The following is a 26,861-nucleotide window of genomic DNA, read 5'->3' as shown; positions in this document are numbered from 1 at the left end:
TGATCTTGATAACTCTAGTTGAGGTTAAATTCTTTCTAACTTCACAACTTCAATGTCACGTGTATTAAACCCCAGCAGAAAGTAGTCCTTACTAGGATGAAGTCTTTTTGGAAAGATGGTGTCCTGAACCGATTTTCAGCAGTGTTTTCTTGGCACAATACCCTGTAAGGTTAACTAAAAAGGGAAAAATAAATATATTTTAATTAGAACTGAAGTCTGAATGCACTCATGTTGTTATTTAACTGCTGGGCAGGGTGGAAGGCATACAAGCCATGCCTTTAGACTGAAATTAGTGCCTAAGCAGTTTGAGGTTTTACCTTTCCTCAGCGCTTTCACAGCAAGTTGGCACGAAAGTCCCAGAAATCCAGCCTCTCTGTTTTTGTAAGGAAGTATATATATATTATATATACAAAGGAGACTGTGCATAAAGAAGGGAGACTTGTAAATTAGCCTGAAAAATGGAAAGATACCATCACTTCATGCAAACATATTCATGTTCACTTTCAGGATCACCCTATGTGATGTTTTTGGCTCTTTCCTGTCATCACCCAGAAGCAAAATTTTACTGACAAGATTTAACACATTTTTCACATCCAGCTGTGAGTAAACAGGCATGAAGGTGGGGAGGCGTTTTGTGACCATTTGTTTGCTGCCCGGTTAAATATGGGCTGTATATTATTCTTATCTCCAGATGGAGATTTATAATTGTAACGTGTACTTACGAGAACTGTCCTACCTCTGAGTTATTTTCGAGCGCTCAGATTCCTAACATTTCAGATCATATATGGCTGACAGGTCGCAGAAAAGAGCTTTAGCTGGATTTTAAAATAAATAAGTCATAAAAATGTAGCCAGTGGTCTCGCAGGCCTGACTGAGTGCCGATAGTTATCATGCTTGACCCTGTCGCGGTCACTCCCTTGTTTTTCATCTCAGGCTTTTTAGCAAATTGCTTCCTGCCAAAGCCTTGACATTTTTAGCTGAAATGTTTAGAAAAGGAAATGCTGCTGTGATTTTTGGAGATGGAAAGTTGCAGGTTTGTATATATAGACACTGGCAGTTTGCTAGGCTTCTCCAACAAATTTGACCTCTGGCTTCCTGAAATTCAAGCGTTATCATGTACTGTGTACTTCCATTCATCACACTTTAAAAATTGCACGATCTGCAGGGAAAACAAAGGAGAAAAAGACGTAATTTCTGCAGGTTTCAGCGACACATTTCTTCTCGATAAGGTCCTTTCAAATTACTCTGGATCAAAGTACATATTATGAGGGAAGTCAGAAGCTCATCGCTAACCAAGACCAATGCTTTACCAACATTAAAGTGAGAGATCTGGATCCACAGCAGAATTTCATGTTATTCTTTTTCCCTTTAGTAACATTGTGTTTTTTCCCCTGAAGCTCCAGCTCTCCACCAGGTTTCATGAAATTTAGGTTTACAGTAACCTTGCTGAAACCCTACCATCACCCCAGCTACCTACCTAGCTGTCAGTTAGACAGCTACCTGTAGATGCTAAAGATTGATTAATTTAATGATTGCTAACAGGCGCACACAGCAGAATAAATGGAAAGCTGGACAGAGGGACTGGTGTCACTCACACGTTTGTAAAGTGTCATTTTGAAGCTTCAAGATTAGCAACTTGGATGTGTCGAATGAAGGGTGGATCTGACTTTGAAACCACATGCTCATGAGCATATTCTGGAAAATCTTCTTATAGAATAACCAGAATTTATAAAACTTAACGGCCTGTTTAATATGACCTGAAAGTATTGCCTGACACCATGAAACAACAAAGAAAGGTCTGCTTCCCATAGACTTTGATATAACTGCAAGTCATTTTTAACCACAATACTCCCTACTGGCTATTAAACAGGATGCATTAAGACTCTTCTGTAATGCTTCACTTTTCAGACCCACACACTCCCACTCTATTCTCATCTACCATTATTAACCCAAGGTTAAGAGAGAATCACACAAAAGGTTTTTAACCTCCCCCTACAAGAGGCTCAGATCCTAACTGGACATATTTGTAGTAAATTGCTTCTTTAAGCCCACTAAAAAAGTCTAAGTCATTCATGAAGAGGTTTGAGTGCATGACAATTCATTGTCGGAATTAGAATCAGCTGTGAAATTGCCACATATTCCCATATGCACCCGTTTCCCCAACTTCATATCAGCCCAGAGTAAAACAGATTTTACACAGAAGCACTCTGAGCGCAAATAAATGTAGCACAACAACATGAGCTAAAAGACTAAATAACTTTCTTGAGCAAAGCAGTCTATTACTAATGACGGAGGAATAAGAGACATTAGATTGGACCGTCTGTAAACACGAGGAAGCTGTAGGAGTGGGAGAATTTTTCTCTGACGATCCTAAATTTATTATTATATTAATCAAAAAACTGATAAAGGTCACACATTCTTTCAAACAGCAGTAAGACTATTCCATAGAGGTCACTGGCTACATTATCTATTGGGTGATGGTGGATGTGTTATATTTTAAAGGTTGTTTAGAGCTGTGGAATTAAACCTGAACCCTTGCACCTGCTCTCTCACTAGCTTTGGTGAACTAAAACTTTAAACCATCCTAAGAAACTGGCACTCTCATTTGTAAAGGTTATAATATTGAAACGCAGTCACCAGTGAGACAGGAATCACACGCAGGTCTTATAATTTCAGCCATTTTGTTTAATAACGTTCCACTGGAGACCTCCCTCACATGGTTCACCAAACCCACCGCCTCTTATTCAGCGTGGCCCGCCTGCCCTGCGCCCCTGGCATTTCCTGTGTGTAAAACAGAGTGGGCAACGCTGGCAACTAGCACCCATTTCCAATAATGGATACCAGATGAAGGGTGTGTGTTTAGGTATGTGCTGTATGTGTGCAAATCCTGCCCTAAACCCTAAATGAATGCTGCACCTTTCTAATTATCCAGCACGAACTCCAGCTTCTCTTTTTTTTCCCTCCCATTTTCTTGCTCTTTGCTTTCGCACAACATTAATCGAGCTCCAGCTCCACCAAGAGGTCTTTTATTTTTAGAACACGGGGACGATCTCCAAGACGCAAGAGCTCATCCAACATAAACAGATTCTGGTACAAAGAGTACTTGTTTAGACATTCTTAAGATTCTTCTGCAGAACATAAACTCCCCCCAAACTCCACCTATCTCAACATCTGCATGTATATGTGCACATACGCACATCTTAAAGAGTAGATGGCTCCAAATAAACAGAACATTCAGCCATTCTCATGTTCCTTCATGTGGAAAGCAATATTCACTTGATGCATGAAGGTATTACTAAATATAACATTCAAATACCAGCAAACATGACATTGCCTTCCTTTATGGTTTTTTTTTTATGTGTGCAAATTGTTTAGGACTCTTACCTTGACTTCACATTTCTTGTGGCATGCGATTCGGCACACTGGAAAAAGAGAAAAGGAGAGAAAAACCAATTAACTCCACAGATCATAAAAAGCTTTTGAACATTATGGAGAAATTCAGACTGCGTGTTGCATTATGAGTGATGACGCTGAGCAGCTGTCAAGAAGACATGAAAAAGCAAGAGGTATTCAAATTCCACAATGTTTGTACTGTGGTCAAAGTCAAACAGCATCTGCTGTTAGCAGGCTGATACTGCCACAGCAGCTCACACTCCCAGCAAAGGCTTAGAATTCACTGCTGTGAAGGATAACACACAGTGAGAGATCTCATCTCTGTGTCATCGGTTAAATGAACTTTTTAAAGTGTAATCATCACCAGTGCGATGATCTTTTTACTGAAGCATCTCAAAATCTACAGATACACATCAAAACAAACTCAGCCGGACATAATAAAGAAACCACTGTGAGAGTTTGGGCTGCAGTACTCATCGTCTCCCAGACTAAACAGCTTTCAGTGCAATGAATGAGTCAGGATGTTTCAGCCGTCTGTGCATTTGTGCGACAGGCCACCCTCCAGTTATCGATTCCTACACTGACCACACGACTGTCACATGAAGTTAAAAGATCTGATTTATCTCGAGGTCTGCAGCTGGAAAATATTAGGTTACTCATTAGTCCCAAACAACAAATGATCAGTCTTGATGCATGCTCAATTATCCAGGAAAGGAAATCCCGAAAAGTTGATTCTGTTCATCTGGACGCAGCGTTTCCAGTGGGAGAGACGTTTCGTCACTCATCCAATGACTTCTTCAGTCCCAGCTTCAGTGGTGCTGGTTTCAGTCATTGTGCAAATGTACTGTTTATAAGGTTGGGGAAACCTGCAGTCAGCTGAACTGAAGAAGTCACCTGGATGAGTGACGAAACGTTTCTCCCACTGAAAACGCTACGTCCAGATTAACAGAATCAGCTTTTTGGAGTAATTAATCAGTTTTCCTGAATTTCTTGCTCCAGAATATTAATCTTAGGCACCGTTTTAAAGATCAGGGACAGATTTTCCTCCTGTTTTTGGAAACTTTCCACTTTTTGAACATTTTAATTCTCTCACCTTTTTTGCTACAATAAAAATCCACGTCTGTCTGCTTCATTCCAACCAGTACCCCAATTTTTCCTGGTTTACTCCTGGATTTTAAGACCACCTTCTAGAGATAAGCCTTGCTCTTTCTCCTAGGAACCTTCTGGGATTTTTTTTAAAGCCTCTCAAACTTTATTCAGAATACTGAATGAAACAGCCGTTATCTTTTGTGTCACACAAGAGCGTCGAAATCAGTCATATTTGTTATTTTTAGCAAGAAGTCATCTTTTCTAAACATTTTCTAAAACATGACTGATTGCATGAGATGTATTCAGGTGATATGAAAAAAGAACCTCAGTTGCACTCTCTTCAAATAGCCACTGCACCAGTACAGTATATGGTTAAAGCAGATCTCGAAAATTTCATCAAAGATTAAAGAAGTTGTTTAACTATAGAATTTCTGCACAGTTTTCACAGCTCCCCTTCTGTCCTCAAGGCCTCTCTGTGGACTCCCACTGGGCCACCAATAAGGGTCAACAAGAGAGAGCAGCTGGACCAGCGGCTCATAAATTCTCAGCTTCCCTCGAAGGACAGAAAACCAAAACACGGCTCAGCGTGCCGAGGTGTAGGCTTTCCAAATAAAGGAGAAGGCTGTATGCTTTTACTGGAACGCTCTACGCCTTATGTAATGAGTTTTTCTTCCTGTCTCGAGCCACATTCTTCAAAGCAGTTGTAATATCTGTTGTGAATAGTTGTCAAGTCATTGATATGAAACTGGGAGGTGGCCAGTCCTGACATTGTGCGAGAGTCAGATTGTGTGTTTTGTATTATGTTATGGTGGCAGTGCAGTGTTTTCCTGAACCCTATACTTCCTCTACTCTTGCTTCCTAAACACTATGTTCTCTCTGATGTATACAGATTAATCATACAGGATATCCCTGAAACACTCCTTTAGTTCCACGTGGAGTTTTCTCTGCGTGACCCTCCTTCTTATAAGCTTCACTCTATGAATGTCAAGTCAATGTTCCACTGGGGCCAGCAGTTTAGTACATACAGACAACACAGAAAGACTTGATAAAATGCTAATTCTCCCAGGCTTGTGTGAAAGACATATCTTGACATTTCTTGGCTAAGTTCAACTAGTGAATGGTTTTGCACTTGCACAGGCTTAAACAAATCTGCAACATAAAAAGTAAAAAGACCAGAGGTGGAAGGTGAGACTGAGGGAAGAACCTGTTGGATGAAACCAGAAAAACCTCTCAAAGGAGGCAGCTAGTATTCGCAGCCTTGCCTTATTGGTTGTTACCCAGCGCTCATGACCACAGGTGAGGGTTGGAACATAGATCTGGTAACTGGAAAAGCTTTGCCTTTTGTTTTATCCCACTTTTCACCATGACAGTCTGCTACAACGCCTTCATTCCTGAAGATGCTGCACCAACCCACTGGCCCAGCTCCTTTCCATCATCGTGAATAAAATCCCAAGATACTTGAACTCAGGGGCAGCTTCTCCCCCAACATATTGGGAGAAAACTACTGTTTTCAAGCAGATAAGCTTCTGGAAACTATGAATTTAAGGAGATAAACAAGACTTTGTTGGTGCAGTGGCGCCTATTGTGTACTATTCTTCACAGCTGACTTACTCTGGTTGCCAGAAAAGCTCAGACTGAGCATTTTTCTTTTAAACAAACACACTTAGTTTAGTTAGAAGTCATCTTTTAATTTCAATATAAAAATCTATTTCAAACGTGCATGAACAATATCTAATGTCGGTTCTAAAGCAGGTTACGCTAAAACAATGACATACCGCTAAATTTGCAGCAGGTATCTTTAATGTTGGATAAAAAAAAGCAGGGGTGTGAACTCTTTTCCGCCAAGATAAGTTTGAGAACCAGTGCATTTAAGAAGGTTAATGCACACGTCTCTTTTTAAGAGTTAATTTGACTGAAACTTATTTGGTTATGAAATGGTTTTGATCAAACTGTCACACAATGTTTATTTTTAAAGACTGTTTTCTTGTTTAAATATCAAGTTTCCGATGTGTAAATTACACGTAAATACATGCAAATGATCTTCTATCTTATCCTGTGACACATGGTGCTCTTATTGGGACTGCTGTGGCCTCTCTGATGTCAGCAGTCATGGTGTGGCTGAGTGTGTGTGTTGGTCAGTTAGCTCAGTAGGAAAACATCTGGTCTCCAGAGTGCGATCTCATGAGTCTGAGTCTCCCTCATGGTGAATTACATTTTGATGTTTTATACACCCAAAAATGACATTTGTTTTTTGTTCGTTTTATTTTGTTCTCAAAAATGATCAATGAAAAAGAATATGAGAAGTTCAAGAAGGATACTGAGGAACATCGTCATGGCCGCCCGCACAGCTTTTCAGTAAATGTTCTGTCAGTGATTATTCAACATTGTTTTCAAGAATCTTATTTTTAAGACATGATGTGACACTACAGTTAAACATCAGACACTGACAGTAAAGCCAATGGTTATTTGCTGAGAGGCTCAAGTTATCAAGGCCAAGAACACCTGATGTTTTACCTTTAGTCTTAAATGCTTTAAAAGATGACCGCTGCCTTTGGTGCAGGCTTCTTCAGTTCTAAAACCTGATGGAGAGTCACAGTTTAGTGGAGGTGTCACCCTGGATATGGTCCTGAAAGATGATGAACCACCCTGTAATTATGTGAGTCATTAAAGGCCACACATCCAGGGGACAAACTCCCAAACACAATTCAATTTATATAGTGCCAAATCACGACAAGAGTTGCCTCAAGGTGCTTTACATTGTAAGGTAAAGACCCTACAATAATAGAGAGGAAACGGAGAAAACCCCAAAAATCATATACAAGCACTTGGGTGACAGTGAGAAGACAAAACTCCCTTTTAACAGGAAGAAACCTCTGGCAAAACGAGGCTCAGGAAGGGGCGGCCATCTACTGCGACTGGTTGTTGTGGTCGTGGCAGACCAAAGTGACTGAACAACTCTCAGGACCACCTAAAAACAGGCCAAAACCTGAGACTCTCCATCAGTTTTGGAACTGAAGAATCCTTGTGGATGAGAGCTGAAATGTCTTCATGAATCAAAAAGAAGTCCTATTGCCTTTAGCAATGAAAAATGGCCTGGATGCGGAGAAGCTACGCAAAACTCTTTACTTTTACTTTGATGCACTTTGAAGTCCTTAATTTTGCTCAAGGTCAGAGGTCATGTTCTCTGAGCAGCAACTGTAAGGATTAAGGTACAACCTACAAGGCTTTTCAGGAGACTTTAGTTTTTCTTTCACATCTAACCCTATATTCTTTGGAATGAGAGAAAAGTTAGGGGTTTAGGAGTGGGTACTTATCAGTTTTAAAATCTATCTAGGGTTAAATTAACATACGAGAACTTTATTAACATTATTTACATCAGGTGCACAACACAGTTCAATGTGAGCTGCAAGATGATAAATGTAAGATAAAATATGTGTTCACTGGTATTTCAGTGTGCAACAAGAGTATGTCTACAAACTGAAACCTGAGAAAGTGAGAAGCTTCCTTTTTAGATCCAAAAAGTGTACTTACATCATGCAGAGGCATTTAGTTTCTATTTAAGCGCTCGCTGGACTATATTTGCACACGTGGGGGGCTTTTTTGACTTCTTAATTAGAGGCCTTCAAATCTGGGAGGCACCATGAAATCCTACCGGGATGCACAGCGCATCCCAGAAAGTTCCCAGAGTGAAACTAGAAGGGTTTGTTTCTACAGCATGACTCACATAATCTGTCAGGGAGCACCGAGATCGACTCCAGACAAAAATAATGAAACACGTTCATTTAGATGACTGTCGATTCCCGCAAAGACTGTTTTCTTAACTCACGTGGGAGCTTGTAAACCTTCTGCTTGGCTTTTGTCATGTTTACTTTCATGATCAAAATTGCTATGAATCATTATTTTCTTATAATTTATTGTTTTTTCCATCTAAACCACAGCTAAATCCGCCATAACTGCCCGTACAATGATGTAAAACAGAGCAAAGTACTAAAATCTCAATTGCTGACACAATTTGCCCACAAAGCCCATTTAACAGAGGCTCTGCAGTTTTAAATCATGCTGTATAATCTCACCGATTTGTCATGGACTCTTAGATGTTCTTGTTCTCTGAGCAGGCTACACTGGCTTAAAAGTGCAGACTGACAATCGATTTTTGACTTTGGAAATAACAGAAACGTCATCACAGTGAGGCCCGGCAGCTGGGTCGGAGCTTTCTGTCCAATCACGTAAGCTTCTTCATCAGCTTAAGTGTTTTTCAGCATCAGCCTTTTATGGTGACGTATAGCAGATGAGAATCCTCGATGTTCGGAAACGTGCATCTGTGTAATCTCATGACAAACGGGAATGCTCATAGGATAAGAAAGCTCATGTCCATATACAACTGGAGAGATCCATGATGGCTTCTAAATGGATCGGGCGCTCTTCCCAAAGCCACAGTAAGAAAGTAAGAAGAAAAGTTTAACCAGTAAATATTTGATAAATAGCTTAAACAATGATTTAGCTAATTATTGGTGGAAAAACAATTCAGAGTGGACCTATTGTGTTTTTTGTTTTTTTAACTCTTAGACTCCACTAAAGTAGCTCTCCATGATTAACAGTCAAAGTAATCTTGATTTAACCTTCTCCTGGTCCTTACACTGACTCAAACAAGCTCTACTCCCTTTAAGGCCAAGCTTCACTCATTAGTATGACTAGCAAATGTGGTGCTGTTGGGATCTGCCCTTATATGGTCAATGTTGAGTCCTATACTACTGGTCTGACAAAGTTTGGAGCTAACTGGAGTCCCTTCTAGCTAAGCTGGGAAGGAAGTTGCTAGTCATAACTCACCTTCATCATTTAAAACTGATTTATTATCATCTAAAACTACATATTTTGTTTTTGAGCAGTTTTGCAGTATTTGCAGTTCAAAATAATCCTTTTCATTATATTGGACCGTGGTGCAGATGTTTTAGTCCCCTGAACGCCTCCATTTAAACCAGCGTTCTCCTGATTAGAGCAGAAGGTTTGAACAACAGGTGCGAGTTCTGTGCCTATAGCAGAGGCTGTGTGCCTGACACGCTCATAACAGGGATATCCAATCACAATGACCACATAAAGAGCCAGGATTAGAAAAAGCTGTCAGAATCAAAGTCTTTAGAGCAGTGCGAAGCTTGAGCGTTAGGTCACAGGTGGCATCATTTAAAATTTTGACCATGTTTAATACTTGCATCCCGCACTGTAAGAGCATATATGTGACAGAAAATAAGAAAAGCACAGCAGGATCCCTTTAACGCTCTGTAGACTTGTGTTTCAGCGCTACACATGTGATGAGCTGTGACACAAGTCGCGTGGAATGTTCTCATATGTGTGGAAACCAAACACACTTTGCTCGATAAGCATAAAAGCCATGTGCTTGTCCATCAGGACGATGTCCAGCACCGTCCCCCGTAAACAACTCTCCTGGGCCACGTGGGAAGAAGTAAGACTTCCATATTGGGTGTGAAAGCGTGGAGCCCGGAGCGCTCAGGCTGGGCTTTACCTTGTTAGGAAGTCGGTGCTTTGGAGAATAAACAGAGCAGAAATGTTCCTGCTGGAGGGAGGAGAGGAGGGAGAGGAGGAAAGCAGCACAGTGATGAGGAGGGATGGAAGATGAGGAGAGAGAAGATACTGGAGAAAAAAGACATCTGTGCAGAGGATGAGTAATAGAGCGAGGGGGTGCAACAACTGCTCACATCAATCATTGAGAAGATGAGAGGACAGCAGGGATGGAAGTCGATCAAAATGAGGAGATGATGACGAGTGTGGAACGCCGGCTGCTATCTGAGTCTGGGTCTGTGGTATGCTTTACGACATCGGAGGGAGGGGGAGAGAAGGGTTATAAAGAGGCGGGTGATTTCCTTCCCCTGGTCCCTTGGAATGAGCGTACAGTCCCACAGGGCTGGGCTGGACCCCTTTACAACACAATCAGAGGGGCAGGGGTTGGAGAATTTCCTCTTCCTCCACCCTCCTCACTCTCACTCTCTCCATCCTTCCTTTTTTCATTTGCTTCCCATGCACAAACACGTGAGCACCAACACGTGTACATATGATGCGCTAACATACACTCTACATCACTCGTGTGTGTACACACACCAAATCCCTGAAATCACGATTCCTTAAATGTTTTTTTTCATCAGTTTTACACCTCTTTTTACACTGTAAGCGAAGCTACAAGATAAAACGTGAAGGTGGATGGATGGGTGGGTTTATTAAAGTAAAAACAAGAATGTCTTTGTCATGCTAAATGACACGCCACTTGCCCAAGTTTGAAACATTGTGGACTGGTAGGCATTTCCAGGTCCTATTTTAACCAAACATGAGTCACGAGCCATTCATCGTGAATCTCACTGCTTGGAGGTCAGTAAACAGCCTTGTGATGCATTAACACGGCCTTAACACACGGCCTGATCCCAACGTGTCAGGGGGACAAAAATAGCAGCACTGTGTGCAGGAAAGTCTCACAGTGACAAGAAACTTTTGGGGACAAAATAATCATTTTGAAAGCTTCATGAAAAAAAAGAATCTTGGAATCTCAATTAGGTGTTTTGTATTTACATAAAATATTCATGAACAAACACACTTTTAAAGCTGCAGTGTTTAAAAAGAAAGGTCTCCCACAACATTACACCTTTTACTTTTTTATATCAGGTAAAATTTAAATTGCACCACTGCATCTTCTGTGGGGTTTGTCACTCTTTATACTCCCTTACTTCATGAGAGGAGAGTATCACAGAGACATAAATTCTGAAGCTTGAAAAGAGAGCCCAAAGTAGGCTCAGGAGATCGGGTTCCCCCTCAGACCGCTCAAACATAATTATGGATTTTTTAATTGTTTATTTCTTTGGCCAAAGACATTTAAATACACTCCCCCCACCACTCAAAAACCAAAACAAAAAAAAACCAAACATGTTTTCTGCCCCAGCTTCAACTCCATTTATAGGTTGTAAACACCAAGTGTGTTTGAATTGGCATCTCTGGGTGTTTTTACTTGAAAGAATGTCTACTCAGTGGTTAGAAACCCACACATGCGGTAATGTTTTTTTTCCCTGTAAACACTGAAGAGACGGGACTTTCAGTGTTTATGATGAAGATGTCTAGCAAATGCAGGTGGGATATATAACATTTAACCTGCTTAAAAATATATATTTTCCATGTAATTATGTGCAATATGTGGAGAAAAACTGCCGAATCTCGCTGTTAGTTTGAATTATTTTTTCCAAGCAATGTCATCCAAATAGCAATAAAATAGCAAAAGTAATAATACATGCTGTGTTGCATAATTAACTGCATTAAATAAACAGAATCATCCATAAGCCAACCACTCATTTTGGAGTTTGTCTTAAAAACTGAATATTGTAGACAAAACAATTATCTTGTCACAAAAGTGACTCCACAGACGACAGCATTAAATCTTCTATTGTTCCAAACGCTTGAAAACCTGCAGTAAATTTCTTAATTTCATCACCTGATCCCTGTTGCGTGGTGCAAAGAATGCTATGAATGTGTCTACACATGCACTCTGCTTGCACCAACCTGCAGTGCACTTGCTGCATTTTCTGTGTACTGTAGCATTAATGTCAGTAATTATCGGCACCCAGCCACCTCGATCCATCTTTTGACTCACACAGGGTGTCATCATTTAGCCCACATGTTTTCCCGAGCTAAAATCCCTGCCTGTGCTGGGTTTCTGCGGGTAAAGCCCCACCTTCATTCAGCTGCTCAGCGTTTCTTAACTTGGGAGATCCCCACAAACATTGCAGGGGAGTTGGATAAATCCTGAGCAAGAGTTCCCATGGACTCAGATCTGTGTCATGAGTTTGCTTCTTCCTGACAAAACAGGACTTCTGTTTGTTTACTCTTGTGTCTGGTTGTGTGTGTTTCACTGTGAGTATTAGTCTGACTTTGTTTTGTTGAAACAGCTGTTTCCCCAAAACAATGTGCAGCTATGGAGAAAAAACACAGGAAAACACTCAGGATTTAAGTTTCTGTAGAAGAATTCTGGAATTTTACAGTCTGCAGCAGATGTAGTGTGAAACAAAGACCTCTGCTGCCACCTGGTGGTTGCTGAAGTCCCTGAATCTGCCATGTTTTTCAAAACGTTGAGGTTTTGTTTTTTTTTTGTTTGTTTTTTTAATGGGGGCTCATGATAAGGGAGGCGTCCAACTTTTTGTCGGACTGCACGGCGCTTTTATCAATTGTCTCACATTTTGATTGCCTCTGGTTTACAAAAGTGAACATCTGGTAAGAAATGTGTGCCTCAAAAAGTGACGTGCTGATCTGTGCATCCCTTCTGAAACCCCACAGATGAACACAAACTCTTTGCTCTTCAGTTTGTTGGGAGCTGGTTACCCTAATCATGACCCAAAGAGCCACAGTTTGTTGGAATTTTCTAAAGTGGTCCTGAGCAGCAGTGCTCCAGGCTTTCTGAAGCACTTTCAAAGGTTTTCTTGGACAATGGCAGCTTTTTCTCCAATTTTCAGTCCAGTTTTGCACCTGATTATTTTCAGAGGAATGATCCTTTGTTGGTTAAGACTTAGGTGCCAAATTTATGCCTGACTGATTCCTAAGTCGAGGGATGAACCACTGTTATGGTTACACATAACAGACAAGTTAGCAATGAATCAATTTTAAATTGCATCTTAAGGCTTTGTTAGTAGTCCTGGTCGCGGAACACTGGACCAGCTCTTTATCCTCTCCAGGATACTTGAGGGTGCATGGGAGTTTGCCCAACCAGTCTACATGTGTTTTGTGGACTTGGAGAAGGCATTCGACCGTGTCCTCGGGGTGTCCTGTGGGAGGTGTTGCGGGAGTATGGGGTGTCTGGCCCATTGCTACGGGCCATTTGATCCCTATACAACCGTTGCAAGAGCTTGGTTCGCATTGCCAGCAATAAGTCGGACTCGTTCCCGGTGGGTGATGGGCTCCGCCAGGGCTGCCCTTTGTCTCCGGTTCTGTTCATAATTTTTATGGACAGGATTTCTAGGCGCAGCCAAGTGGCGGAGGGCTTTCGCTTTGGTGGTCTCAGAATCTCATCTCTGATTTTTGCGGATGATGTGGTTCTGTTGGCTTCATCGGGTGAGGGCCTCCAGCTCGCACTGGAACGGTTCGCAGCCGAGTGTGAAGCAGCAGGAATTAGGATCAGCACCTCCAAATCTGAGGCCATGGTTCTCAGCTGGAAAAGGGTGGAGTGCCCACTCCGAGTCGGGGATGAGTTCCTGCCCCAAGTGGAGGAGTTCAAGTATCTCAGGGTCTTGTTCGCGAGTGATAGGAGAAGGGAGCCGGAGATCGACAGATGGATTGGGGCTGCAGCTGCAGTAATGCAGACGCTGCACCGGTCCGTCGTGGTGAAGAGGGAGCTGAGTGTAAAAGCGAAGCTCTCAATTTACCGGTCGATCTACGTCCCTACCCTCACCTATGGCCACGAGCTGTGGGTAGTGACCGAAAGAACGAGATCACGGAGACAAGCGGCAGAAATGAGCTTCCTCCGAAGGGTGGCTGGCCTCTCCCTTAGAGATAGGGTGAGAAGTTCGGCTATCCCGGAGGGGCTCAGAGTAGAGCAGCTGCTGCTCCACATCGAAAGGAGCCAGCTGAGGTGGTTCGGGCATCTGACAAGGATGCCCCCTGGGCGCCTCCTGGGTGAGGTGTTCCAGGCATGTCCCACCGGGAGGAGGCCCCGGGGCAGACCCAGGACACGCTGGAGAGATTATATCTCTTGGCTGGCCTGGGAACGCCTTGGTATTCCTCCGGATAAGCTGGAGGAGGTGGCTGGGGAGAGGGAGGTCTGGGCCTCTTTGCTTAGGCTGCTGCCCCCGCGACCCGGCCTCGGATAAAGCGGATGAAGATGGATGGATGGATGGCTCTGTTAGTAGCAGCCTGTCACAAAACACATGACATGTTCACATTTCTTTCTACAAAGCTGAAAACTCTCATATCTCAGTATGGTGTGGAGTGTGGGAGACCTAAAAAAAAAAATAAATTAAAAAAAAAAAAAACTATCTACAGCAAATGAACAGTATCTGAAAGTCATGTTCTTAAGAAAGAGTATAAAGAAGAGGAAAAAAATCCAGGAAAGACACGACACAGGACCTGAAAGAGTCTTCTGGATCTTCAGTTGATCCATTTGATGTTCACTGAAGCTTCATCAGAAGTGTCTCAGTGAAAGGACGGCTGTGAAGAAGCCACTGTTAAGCTAAGTTCACTTCATTAAGCTAAAAGAAACGGGGAGAAAAGGGTGGGGTATGCCAAATTACGCATTAGTGGCAACAGGTCTGGTCTGTCGGAGTGATGTGTCCAAATTTGAAATTTGCGGTTAAAATTGTGGAATCATCATTCGTCAACACTGATAAAATTGTGAACATCACACCATCAGATTTTGATCCACCATGCAATACCATCTGGAAAGCATCTGATTGGCAACAGCTTCATTTTTCAGCACAGCAATGACCCCAAACACGCTGCCAGTGCAGTAAAAGCACACCTGGATAGAAAAAAAACACACACTGGAACACTATCAGTCAACATTATTGAAGCAGCTTGAGATCATCTTGACAGAGAACAGAACAAAAACGCAGAAACATCCAAAGAAGAGCTTTGAATGTCTTTCAAGAAGTCTGAAGAACTATTCCTGAAGACTATTTGAAATTACAATAAGATGCCTCAAAGGGTTCAGGCTGTGCTGAAAAATCAAGGTCTTCATACTAAATATTGACTTTCAAGCTTATTAGAATTGTCTAAACCCTGTTTTTGCCTTAACACGTAATATAAGGAAATAACGGGCATCTGAAGACTTTAGAGCAGTAGTGTAAATAATGAAAAGTGTATCACGTATCACGTTCTATTCAGTTAAATTTAAAACAGCATAAACTCATCAGGGATTCTTTTACCTCTTTTTACAGCCAGGCTTGCCCCCTGCTGGCTAACATAAAGAATGTCAGTATGTCAGGGACAGATTACATTCAACTGAACAGCATCAGATACGGTTGTAATGTTTCCATCAATCCAGCTGGTGGCTCCCTGACTGCATGAACTGATTTGTAGAGTTCACCGGGGACTGGTTTGTTTCCTCGTCTATTTGAACAACAAGCAATGTGCGCAGATTTCTTAGAACTGACAAGAAGCTAATCAGAGAGCAGGTGTGAGTGTTACAGAGTGTGAAGGTTTCAGAAGAAGAAACTAAATCTGTACAAAATCAACCCCGTTGTTTCTGACAGCGCAGAGAGCCCATGTGCCTGATCACTGCTCACTGAAAATCATTGTCCCATCAGTTTAGCAGATTAGTATAACGACATCTGACAGGGAGACGGTTACTTTCCATCATCTTCATCAATCTGCTCTCCTCGTTAAGCCAATGACTTCTGTCAAAGCACGGCATCACAGCTTCGTACGGTTTGTATGCGTGCGTACATTTGATGTGAACTTGGGCACTTGCTGCACAAATTGAAGTAAGATCTTACTCTGCTGGCGAGTAATGAGCCCATTTTGACACGATGCTGTAACACATGTTTTCACAGCCTAAGAATTTCTTAGCATCAGTGTACAGCTCCACGTGCAGGCAGTTCTAGTTGTGCGTGCATGTGCGCATGTTTGCTTGATGTGTGATAAGTGTGCATACTTGATGTGTGAGACGTGTGTGCATGTGTTTACCTTCACTGGGGTTTGCTACATACCAGCTGTGTGAGCTAAGCGGTCAAGAACAGAGCAACGATAACCTTCACTCTTGGTAACAAACACACACACGCACCTGCTATAGTAGATTTTCTCTGGTCTGTGGAGAGGACCCGTGTGCGGTCACAAAGGAGTCGCAGAGCTAGACTCTTTGCAGAAAAGTGCTTCTTATCAAACCTCCACCATTTTCTAAAAAATATTTTGGAGCTGCAGAAGTTTTATTAACTGCCTATGACTCTTCTGCCAAATTCTCAGTTGGATTTTACCTTTTAAGGGCACAATAGCAGCTCTAATGTACTACACACGAACATCTCTGTGAAAGAATATAAAAGCCAGTTCCTGCCTGCAGGCCCACCAAAACAGACGGCCTTTTTTTTTTTCTTTTGTTTTGTTTTTTTAACTGGAAAATTTTGGCCCTGACCTGCGTCAACATGCTATTGTCGAAGTAACTAACACCTTGTATCTTAGCAACTGCTGAAGAGAGAGGAAGTGGAGGTGCTCCTGCCATTACGCGACCATGTGACTGGAGAGTGTTGGTAAACAAGAGCAGAAACAGGGAGGGAGGTACTGCAGGGCGATGGGAGTGGAGGTTTTGTTCTGAACAACCATTTAACACATGTTGGGTAATCGGCTTATTCACGATCTGGAAGAGAGTCCGATGAGAACACCGAAAACAATCCTCATGTCTGTTTGGTTACATGTGCAGAAACACGGGAAGCAGGGAGGAAGCAGGTGGCCCGCCTCCATCGAAATGCAGCAAAATGTGCACAATCAGCACCTAAAGCTCATTACCGTTTGCCCAAAAACCTCTTTACACTGAAGCGGTGTTATGAGACACACTGACACTTACATTTGTCTATTTTGTGTCCACAAGGTCTCCAGCTGACTACCTTTGTTCAGATTTCAGCAGTATGCTCATCAATTCTGATTGTCTTTTGATCCTTTGACCTTCAGATTTGTTTAGCAAAGCGCACGAGATGTTTTTAGAACTAAAAACACATGTGCAGGTTTTTAAGCTGCTGACATTAGAAGGACAAAGTCATTTGTGGTTTGGGTGCAGCACAATAAGACTGCTGGACCGCCACGTCCTGCATTAGCAACATGCTTTTCCTGTTAGGTGCTCGTCAGTGCTGCATAAGGACAAAATTAAACATTTTCATTAGATATGGTGGTTGTTTAGACTTTTACTGCCACAAGACGCATTTTAAAACTACGTGGGAACGATTTACAGAATGGTGTGCTCTGTTTTTGCACAAAAAGGAATGAGATCACAGATACAAGTGGCAGAAATGAGCTTCCTCCAAACAGTGTCTGTGTTCAGGAGAATCATAGCTAGGTATTCTCTTTATTGCTGTTGGGCAGACGACATAGAGGGTGCGTGGACTACCAGATTAAAGGACAGCTTTTATTGTCAAGCTATCAGACTCCTCAAAAGCAACACCTGACACTTCCAATGGATAGATGGAAATTTTATGTGCTGTACGTTTTCTGAACGAGACAATCATGCTTCCAATAAAGGTCATTTAAAAAAGAAACCATAGGTTATAACAGCAGCTTTGTTTTCTGTGGCAGCTCAGTCTCACTTTTTATCATCTTTAAACCTGATACTGTCCCACTGTATTATGTCTATGAAGGTTCTCAGTCATCCAGGTCAATATAGTCTAAGGAGCTTGGATGGATGGATGGATGGAAGGAAGGAAGGAGACGTTTCACCTCTCATCTGAGAAGCGCCTTCAATTCTAAGGTCAAATGTAGGGAATCGCAGATTTAAGCCCTACAGCAAATGCATACCTTGAAACTAAGCTTACCCTAATGAAATCAACAGATCATGTATTTAGATTTTACACAATGAGAATACACTTTTCAAGTGTTTCCAAAGCCCGAGCTCTTAGCTCTCTTAAAATCAGCTGAGTGCTTCTTTAAGTCTAAATACTTTAAATGTATCTGGGTACCATATTCTGCATCCTTGTCTCGTTGCTTCTAGTTTTGGCAAAATGGGAATTTAATGAATCATATGACATGGAGACAAACGAAGGAAGAGAAAAACAGAGACTGCTAGACGTCTGCTGTCTGAGCAGACAGCTGTCTCCTGTTCACTTTGTGTTGTCATCGTAAATCTGTCTCACACACACACACACACACACACACACACACACACACACACACACACACACACACACACACAAAGCCAGATACAAGTAGGGGAAGAGAATTATACTGAGGTAAATTAAATCAAAATAGAGTCCAGTGAAGCCTTGCCATGATGGTTTAGTCCTCTAATAAATCATATCTTACAGGCGGTGGTCCCAGGTGCTGTCCTGTGTCAGTTTATGAGAACACTTAAGGGCTGTCTCCACACACAAGTGTATGCTGTTTAACCAAAACAGACTGACAGCAGCAGTGAGTGTGCGTCACATAGAAATACATCTTTTTGGGGAATGATTTATCATTTTCTGATCACTGCAAAGTGCACCAATGGAGATCTTTGTGGCATTTTAATGGAATTATTTGGCTAATAACAAGGTTTGCTACAGGAGACGGTTCATTCAAGAAGGCTTCTACATCAGGTTTTTTTTTTTTTGAGTATTTTACTTGTCTGTCAATTAGCACTTATTAGCAATAATCTATGTATATTGCCCATACACATGTAGTTTGCCTACTAAGATTTGTAGAATTAGCTAACTTAGCCTTCCACCCTCTCATCCAACAGCAGTGTTCAGGCTTGTAAATGTAGCCCAGAAACATTTTTTTGAACAGTACGTGTTGTTATTGTTGCGTAAGCAGCAGATGCAAGTTTGCTCCTGTGAAATACAGCATCCTATGCAGAACATGAAGGCTAATGTGAAGATTTAATTACATAAATTATCCCACCAAACACATTCAGAACACCTGGAAGCACAAGTTAGATCAGAGGATAAAGCAGGTGTTGAAGTTCAATTATTTTCTAAGCCTTTTATGATCCCGGAGGAGAAGACTTTACTGTGCCAGCATAATCTGCTCCTGCATCATTTTGCTTTATACTTGCAGTAGACACAGTCACCTAAAGACCTGCTCTAGTATCGCAACTGAGGAAAAGATTGTGCTCTTCTTCTGCTCTATTTGTTATGTAATAGGAGATATAACCACACCTTATATAACCGCACCTCCTGAGCTTTTGGCACTTTTTTAACATGAGCATTGCACAATAATATGTCAGACTGCCTTTGAGGAGCTGATAAGATACCAAAAAACAAGTAATGTTCATGTTTTTCTAAGCTACATCAACCAATCCTGTGTCAGTTTTGGGAAGATGCAAACTAAATATCCCCCCCCACTGTGTGCCAACCCACACATCCAGCCTTTTCCACATGGATTCATTTGACGTTATCGGAGTGAAAACAGGCATTTCCACAACAGCACGATGTGCCAAGCAGGCCGAGGTCATACATGCTTCCGTTTTTGTTTTTGTCCTGCTCTGCACACTGGACCGAAAAGATTTACTGCGTCGAAATGGTCAGAAAACGGTGACCACATTAACGTCGGTTACTCCGTCTCAGCTTCTTTCCTGCGATTGTTTGACGTTTTATGTTATAAGCCTATCGCAGTAGTTTCAGGTTTAAAAAAAACTGTAAAAACATAAAAATAACCTCAGAACGGTCCTGGCTATGTTAGTATATCCATTTAACACAGAGACACCCTGCAGTGTATATTTTTAAATGAGAAAACATGCCTCCATCTTTATTCTATTAATAATGACTGCACCAATGGAACGATGCGAATCAATCAGCCGTCAGTCAACCACATTGTCTCTTCAGTAAACTCCATTAAGGAAATTGAGAAGCTGTTAACCTTTAACCCTCCTGGAGCTTCTTCTGCCGTCCTCTGTCACTTAACTGACTAAATCCCGACACAAAGGCGACCCCAAGTAACCTTGGATGACCTCTCATTTAGACCACTGACGGATGTGTAACAGATATTGCCTTCAATGTTTTCCTGACTGCAGCAGTTAATATTACCATCCCTGTGTGCCTGTTAACTCTAGCTCGGGGAGATTTAAGTGATCAAACAGAGTTTAGATTAGGAGTCTAACGAAAGTGTTTTGCAGCCTGTTTCCAAAAAACATAATGCAATCATTTGTAAATCATTTTAATGCTATAGTTTAATGAAAAAATGCATGCAAGTAGCAAAAATGTATGCTCATTTTCTATTTGAAAATTAAAAACCTGAAACGGTAAAGAATTTAGGGACGAGTCTGAAAGCCAGCGCTGAGTGGACTCGGGTGGTATTTTATTAAAAACAGACGTATTTCTAAAGTGGAAATCACCACAAGGACTCAGCAACACCTCTGGAACCCATCATCAGTGAACACAGTTTGCTGCTGAATTCTAATTAAAACTGTCTGGATTGATAATTTGCGCAAATTCTTATTAGTGCCTGAAGCTAAGTGACCTATTCCAACTGTTGTGAAGAAGTACATGTATAACATGTGCTGGTGGGGGCTTTGTAAGGTGTGTATTACACATTGTAAATGGGTGTATTTTAACCACAACTCAGTAGCTTTTGCTCAAAACCGTAACAAACAAGTGAAAGCAAAAACTTTCCAAGGAGTTTCCCCCCAAAGTCAGGTGTGTTTATGCCTCCGAATATGACACTTCTTGGGACCTAAAAGTGGAAATGCTCCTTCAGGTGTTCGTCGTATATGTAGTTTCAGAAATGGTAACATGGTTCAGACTGTAGAAGCAGGGAATCAACTCAACTGTTTAGTATGAGGACTTCTGGACAAAATGCACACTAGTATAGATAACAAGATCTGCTTTCTTGTCTGAAAATCGAAGTATGTAAGTCTGACCAATCAAAGTGAGCTGAACATATTTTTGTTCGTCAACTCTCCCAGAAATGGTAGGTCAGACTGTATATGAACCTTGGACCCTGAAAATATTATCTTAACCACAAAAAAGGAGGATTAAGATAAGATCCTTTTAACTACAAAACAATGCTTGGCTCGGCTCACATAGGCAACAAACTGAAACTCTTTGAAATGCTTTCTAGCTAAGTGGTAATGAGTGCAAATATTAGACAATTTTTACAATTTTATTGTTTTGTTTTTATTGCTTTAACATTATTATTGTGTCTAAAATAGGTCTCTTTTAAATGAGACTGAGTCTCAATGGGATTACCTGTATAAATAAAGGTTAAATTAAAAAAAAGAAAGATACTAAAGGTAGGCTCATCAACAAAAAACGTTAACAGAGCATAACTCTGCTTGAATTCTGTCATCATCACGAGGAGAGCTGCTGGGGTGAGTCCTGATGTGGGTGCTTCAGGACAGGTGACTGACCTCGGCAGATGAATCCGTCTTGGATGATGGTTTGTTTGCAGACGCTGCAGTGCTTTGCCTTCTTGAAAGTCTTCACCCGGAACGTGTGGGAATGAAGAGCCTCCAACTCCTCTGGCTGCAGTAAGGAAAACAACAACAAAAGACAAAAGAGGAGGAATGTTAGTTTAAAAAAAATGTTACAAGCTTCACTGAGTCCAGGTGGCGTGAGTCATTGAGCGGTATTTTTATGGCCAGAAGATCATTCAAAACACAAATGAAATCATTTTATAAGCTAGACAATACTGAATCTATAAAGTCAAACTGTAAATCATATATCAACCCTTACATTCATCTCAGGAGCAACCCCTCCTCCAGAGGCAAATCATTACAACTAAGTTATTTGTGCTTAAAAACTTTGCTTCAAAGTCCTCTAAAGTCCTCCCAGGAAGTAAAGCTGTGGGGGTTTAAGCTGTCAGAAGCAAACAAAAAACGAAAACACTGTCTTATCTCCTGTTTTTCTTTCTTTCAACCACCTCCTACTCCTTTCTCCTCCCCACATTTGACCTGTCATCTCTTTGCCCTCCTTTGCAGGTGTGTTACACAACTCTGGAGAAACTTTATCTCCCAGGCCTGTTAAACATCCCCGAGTGTCTGTCTGCAGCCTGCTGTTTTTCCTTCACCATGTACCATCCAGCGTCCAGCCCTTTTCCTGCCGGCTTTGTAAACGCAATTTAAGGTCGTGACACACACCAAACACAAAAGTGAGACCGACTCCTGCAGGGTCTTTGTGAGAAACGTGCGTCATATTTCCATAAGCCCCCCCCCTCTCCCAAAATGTTCAATCATGGGAAACGTGACATAATTTTTGTTGTTTATTTGCTCAGCTGGTCTCAGTTTGTGTCTTAAGGGAATAACAGCTTAACGGATTATACTGTTAAAGACACTTTTATATTTAATTAGAAAAGGCTGAAATGCATTGGGCAAGAACTGCAAAACAAACTTACACAACACTGACAGTATAGCACCATGTAATACCTCTGCAATCCTACTGAATTTTTCTCTGTAAACGTCTCCATGCACGTGTAGGATTTTTTCATGCATCTAAGTGCCTCAACTCTACATACCTTCAGTACTGGGATGAAAGAGAAAATGGATGTGTTTTCAACACAGGAAGTGCCCGTTAGCATGGCGTTCAGCCATGAGGCTTCCATTAAGAGTGTGTGTCTGTGTGTGTGTGTGCGTGCACATGCCGGACAGGACTAAGTGACCATGTGGTTGGCATATTGGGGGACTTCTTGTACAGGAATTCTCAAACTAGAAGACCACAGAGACATATTGAGCATGTTAGAAGGAAACTCAAGTAGTTCCCTCTCTGAAAGAGCTGCCAGACCACCAACCATCACAACCTTAAAACCACTAATGCCCCCCTCCGTTTTTATTCTTCTCAGTCCAAACAGAAATCTTGTTGGAAGGCAGCGGAGTGAGAAATGACAGCACAGGAATAACGCTTCAATTATAAATCAAACTAAGTATCTGTTGGACTAAGTGTGTAGTCTGTTCCCATTTAACTGCTCTACAGTAAAGCTAACTGGTCATCAAAGTGCTACACTCCCTGTAACAACAATAGCTGTAATTTCTTTGCACTGTTAGATATGTAATTCCAGAGAGGTTTGGATTTACATGGTTTGGTTTTTAACAGTCTTTTCTAGATTTGTTCTGGTCTGTTTTGTACAACTAATAGGCAACATCAAAGGCATCATCGGAATTGTATGATTAAGCTTTCTTGGAACTTGATTTATATTAGTGATTTGCACTGTCTGAGCCTGGATTTCCTGTCATCTGGGAAGCAGTTAAAACACAAGCAGGTAATATTTCAGGTTACTCTCTAATATAACATTGAGTTCAACACTGCAAACGCTAAAATGACTCAACAAGACTTGACAAAGATTTAAAACCGGGGTCAGTGTTTAGGTATGACAGGTCTACAACATTTCCTTTAAAGGGCAAAAGCTGTTATTCTTGCACTTCCATGGACTCGGGGGAAATGTCGAAACTTGTTGATGTAGGTTTTTTACGATTTATCAGCATTTCCTGTCATACAGGCTCAATAGTATCATCCATTAAATATGGCTGATTGGCACAAAGACAGATGCCATTTTTTGGGTGTGAAACCTGAAGCCAGTGCAGAACTGCATGAAGCCTGCATTTATAACAGGCATCAGGGGTGGCAGAAACATCTATTGTCCGACAGAAGTCAGAAAACAGCCTTCAGCCTTGACCCTTAAACACTTTCCTGAAGAGTTTATGACACCAATCAATAACTTCTTGTCATATTAATAGAGTCCTTTTTGCAAATATTGGTCATTCTAGGCATCAGACAAGAACATCATCCAGGATATGCTCAAGAATTTGGGATTTACAAATCAAACAGCTTCACAGAAACATCCACACTTGCACGCACATCTGGGTTCAAAACGCCAAGATGTCAGTGATGAAAACACTCATCTCAAGTCTTGGGAACTCTACAGAAATACATGATTATCAATCCTGTCAACTTCCACATAGTGTTGAAGCAAAGATCCACCATATTAAAAGAAGTTTTAGCAAGATCGTAGTGTCAGTATGTTCTGGTAGCAGACATCTCTCTCCAGAGGTCTTAAAAAATAACATTCAAAAGGCTGGCACTGTGAATAAGGCTTTACAGCTTTATGATGCATTACACTTTCTCAGAATTGATAGTTTCTCTGATTCACGAGCTTATCCAGAGGTTTAGCAACTTAAACATACTCCAACAGCTCTATGCAGAACTTCACTGTTTGTTTTTCAGAGCCGGATGGCAACAGCAGGACAGCCGACCCTTCATTCCATCTCCCGACTACGCCTTGCCACAACATAATGTGATTAGCTTAATCTAGTTAGACTGAAATAATGACCATGGCTGTGCAGGATGCACCATGTTGGCAAGGGGGCTTTTCTGAGGAGGAGTGAAGGTCCCTGGTTGGCACTCGTATGTATCTTGCCAAGGCCCTGGCTGCCACCTGCTGGTTTAAGACTTTGGATATGGATTTAGACTTTGAGAGGCTGGAAAAGCGTGATATGTGGGTTTAATCGTATGCTCGGTCACAGTAATTCAAGCATGTCTAAGCTTTGCCAAATTACACCAAATTTAATGGACACTGATACTGCTGGAATGAGGCAGGGCGCAGATTACGTTTATACAGAAACACTGTTTTTACTTCCAGGCTGTTGGGGAATCAACTGTCAACATAAAGAGTCTATACTATCAGCAGGCAGGTGGCTGGAGGAACACCTGCCTTTAAATTGCTTTTTGTCAAATGTCTATTCTCAAACCACACAATCAAAAACAGTCATTAAGTCCTGTGGGGGCTACAATGACATCACCTGTTTTGGATGCAATTACCACAACGATACTTGGGAAAGGATGTGAGGCAGTAGTGCGCTCTTTAGTGAACTCTCATGTACTCTGCTTCCACTGGTACATTTTAAATTTCATTAAAAAAAAAAAAATTATATATTGCATAACAATACAGTAAATTAAGCTAACAGTAAAAGAAAGCTCTCAGATGTCTCTAGTGAAGTAAAAAAAATGTGAAAAAATGACAGGAATCTGTTTTTAAAACAAGCCAGAATATCAAAACGTTAACATAAAGTAAAGCAGGTAACGTAAAAATAAATGGAAAATTAAATGTAACATGCTACAAACCCAGGTGTCAGTTGCTGGGGGGATGTGATCATCCTAATTCTCCCCACAAGTGAAATCCCATCACATGGTTATCCTCAATGAGAAGCCCATCATTTCCACTCAGGGCTACAGGTCTTTGTGTCCTGTTTTTACTCAGATTTTGATGCACATCTCCACAGCTTCAACATTACATGACACAAAAGAACATCACTCAGTAGTTTTTTTATTTTTGTTTGTTGGTTTTCTCATCAGCAAAAGTTCTACAGCGGAGCCAAAGCTAAAGGGTGACATGAAAATCCTGCAGACCACTGACTAGTCAGGGAGAAACACGACTAACGGGTGAAACACAGAACATCAAACTCGCTGGCTTCCTTTTCTAAAACCAGAGTTCATATCTTTGCTGTGGCATACAGCCTCCCACCAAAAAAGCCATCATTGTTTTATCATCCATCATTTCTGTTTACACTACCTTTCTGTCACGTTGGCTATGATGACCCAAGTACCGTCTGCAGTGGAATAGAGAAGTTTGGACTCCTTTAAAAGTAGATGCCTTCTCCATGCACAAGGAAATTCATTTTAATAAATTTGGGAGTTCCTGTGGAGCTATAATCATGAACTAGGGATGGTCATGATGGTTACGAATAGTCATTAAACTATAAAAACAAATCTAATCTAAATCTGTTTCCTGTCATAAGTAGAGGTATTTTATAAGTAGAGGTATTTTTCTTCTCTCTTTAGTAATGAGACAATGTTTTGTAATTCCTTGTCTATAACAAACTCTCACTCTCTTCCTCTCCCTCTCCCTCTCTCTGACACACACACACACACACACACACACACCTCTACACTATGCTGCACTGTGTTAAACAGGCAGGATGTCTCAATCCAGGAGTCTATTCAGCGGCCTCTTTGACCACTCCTGAGCCTTCTCACACTCTCCCAGCCCCTCTATCCATTCACACACCAGGACTTAACCAGTCAGACAGCCAGGGTGGGGGGTGGTGGTGGGGGTTGGAGGGTACAGTCGTCCACTGTTATGCCACTTGTCTTGTTTGTACATTTTTATTCTCTGACTTCTGTGGGTAGAGCGGTTAAAATGAGGCTGGAGGAGTGTAATGTGCATAGAGGATACTCGAGTTGAAATTCTTTTGACTTTGAGAGGTTTAAATTTGCAGTATCACTCGAGTGCCAAGTAGTTCAAGACATCCTCCTTCACACAGCCACACAAAAGAAAGAACTCCTCAACACGTCCGTCTGTTTGAGTCCGCTTGCCCTCACCAGAAATCTGCGCTTCAGTCGTTTAACCCCAAAATGTAAATACGGCGCGCAGCAATATAGCAGGACGCTCCCTTTTGTCAGCCCTTAATTGTTTCCGATCATTAGCGATGCACCCGGGGCTCTCAGACTTTGTTTATTGTTTCGGGGTGGAGTATATGGGGGATTCGACTGAGGATGATGAGGAGACCTATGGGGGTGGGGAGCACAGATCTGCAGAATTAAAGACGTCCCTCTGAGTGCGTTCATGGGATATGAAGCCCAAGCTGATCATTTTTTGTTTCAACCTGTAGCGGCCCATGCAAATGGACTCTGTCCCTCACATTTGCGTCACACTTCAGGCTCTCAAATGGACCACAAAGGAAGGAAATGGTTTCAGACAACCACCCGGGACCCCCGAAAGCTGGGGTCAGGGTGTACAAA

The 26,861-nt window shown here is 41.6% G+C and overlaps 1 protein-coding gene across 18 annotated transcripts in view; it reads right to left on the bottom strand.

Annotated features, from left to right (window-relative positions):
- The window catches only part of tns1b (tensin 1b), a 190,554-nt gene that overhangs the window by 110,057 nt on the left and 53,636 nt on the right, over nucleotides 1–26,861 (bottom strand). For all 18 annotated transcript variants that reach the window (XM_086267183.1, XM_086267187.1, XM_086267180.1 and 15 more), the window contains exons 2-3: nucleotides 21,482–21,596; nucleotides 3,385–3,422 (exon numbers count right to left, since the gene is read on the bottom strand). In XM_086267183.1, coding sequence (XP_086123309.1) covers nucleotides 3,385–3,422; nucleotides 21,482–21,596 — 153 coding nt within the window. The remainder of the gene's footprint in view (nucleotides 1–3,384; nucleotides 3,423–21,481; nucleotides 21,597–26,861) is intronic.

The sequence above is a fragment of the Aulonocara sp. 'chitande type north' Nkhata Bay genome, linkage group LG16 (assembly GCF_057382095.1).
Source record: "Aulonocara sp. 'chitande type north' Nkhata Bay isolate Kocher_YH1m ecotype deep benthic linkage group LG16, A_spYH_male_GT1.1, whole genome shotgun sequence".
In the NCBI taxonomy this organism is placed as follows: Eukaryota; Metazoa; Chordata; class Actinopteri; order Cichliformes; family Cichlidae; genus Aulonocara; species Aulonocara sp. 'chitande type north' Nkhata Bay.
This window is presented reverse-complemented; position numbering and strand designations above follow the sequence as displayed.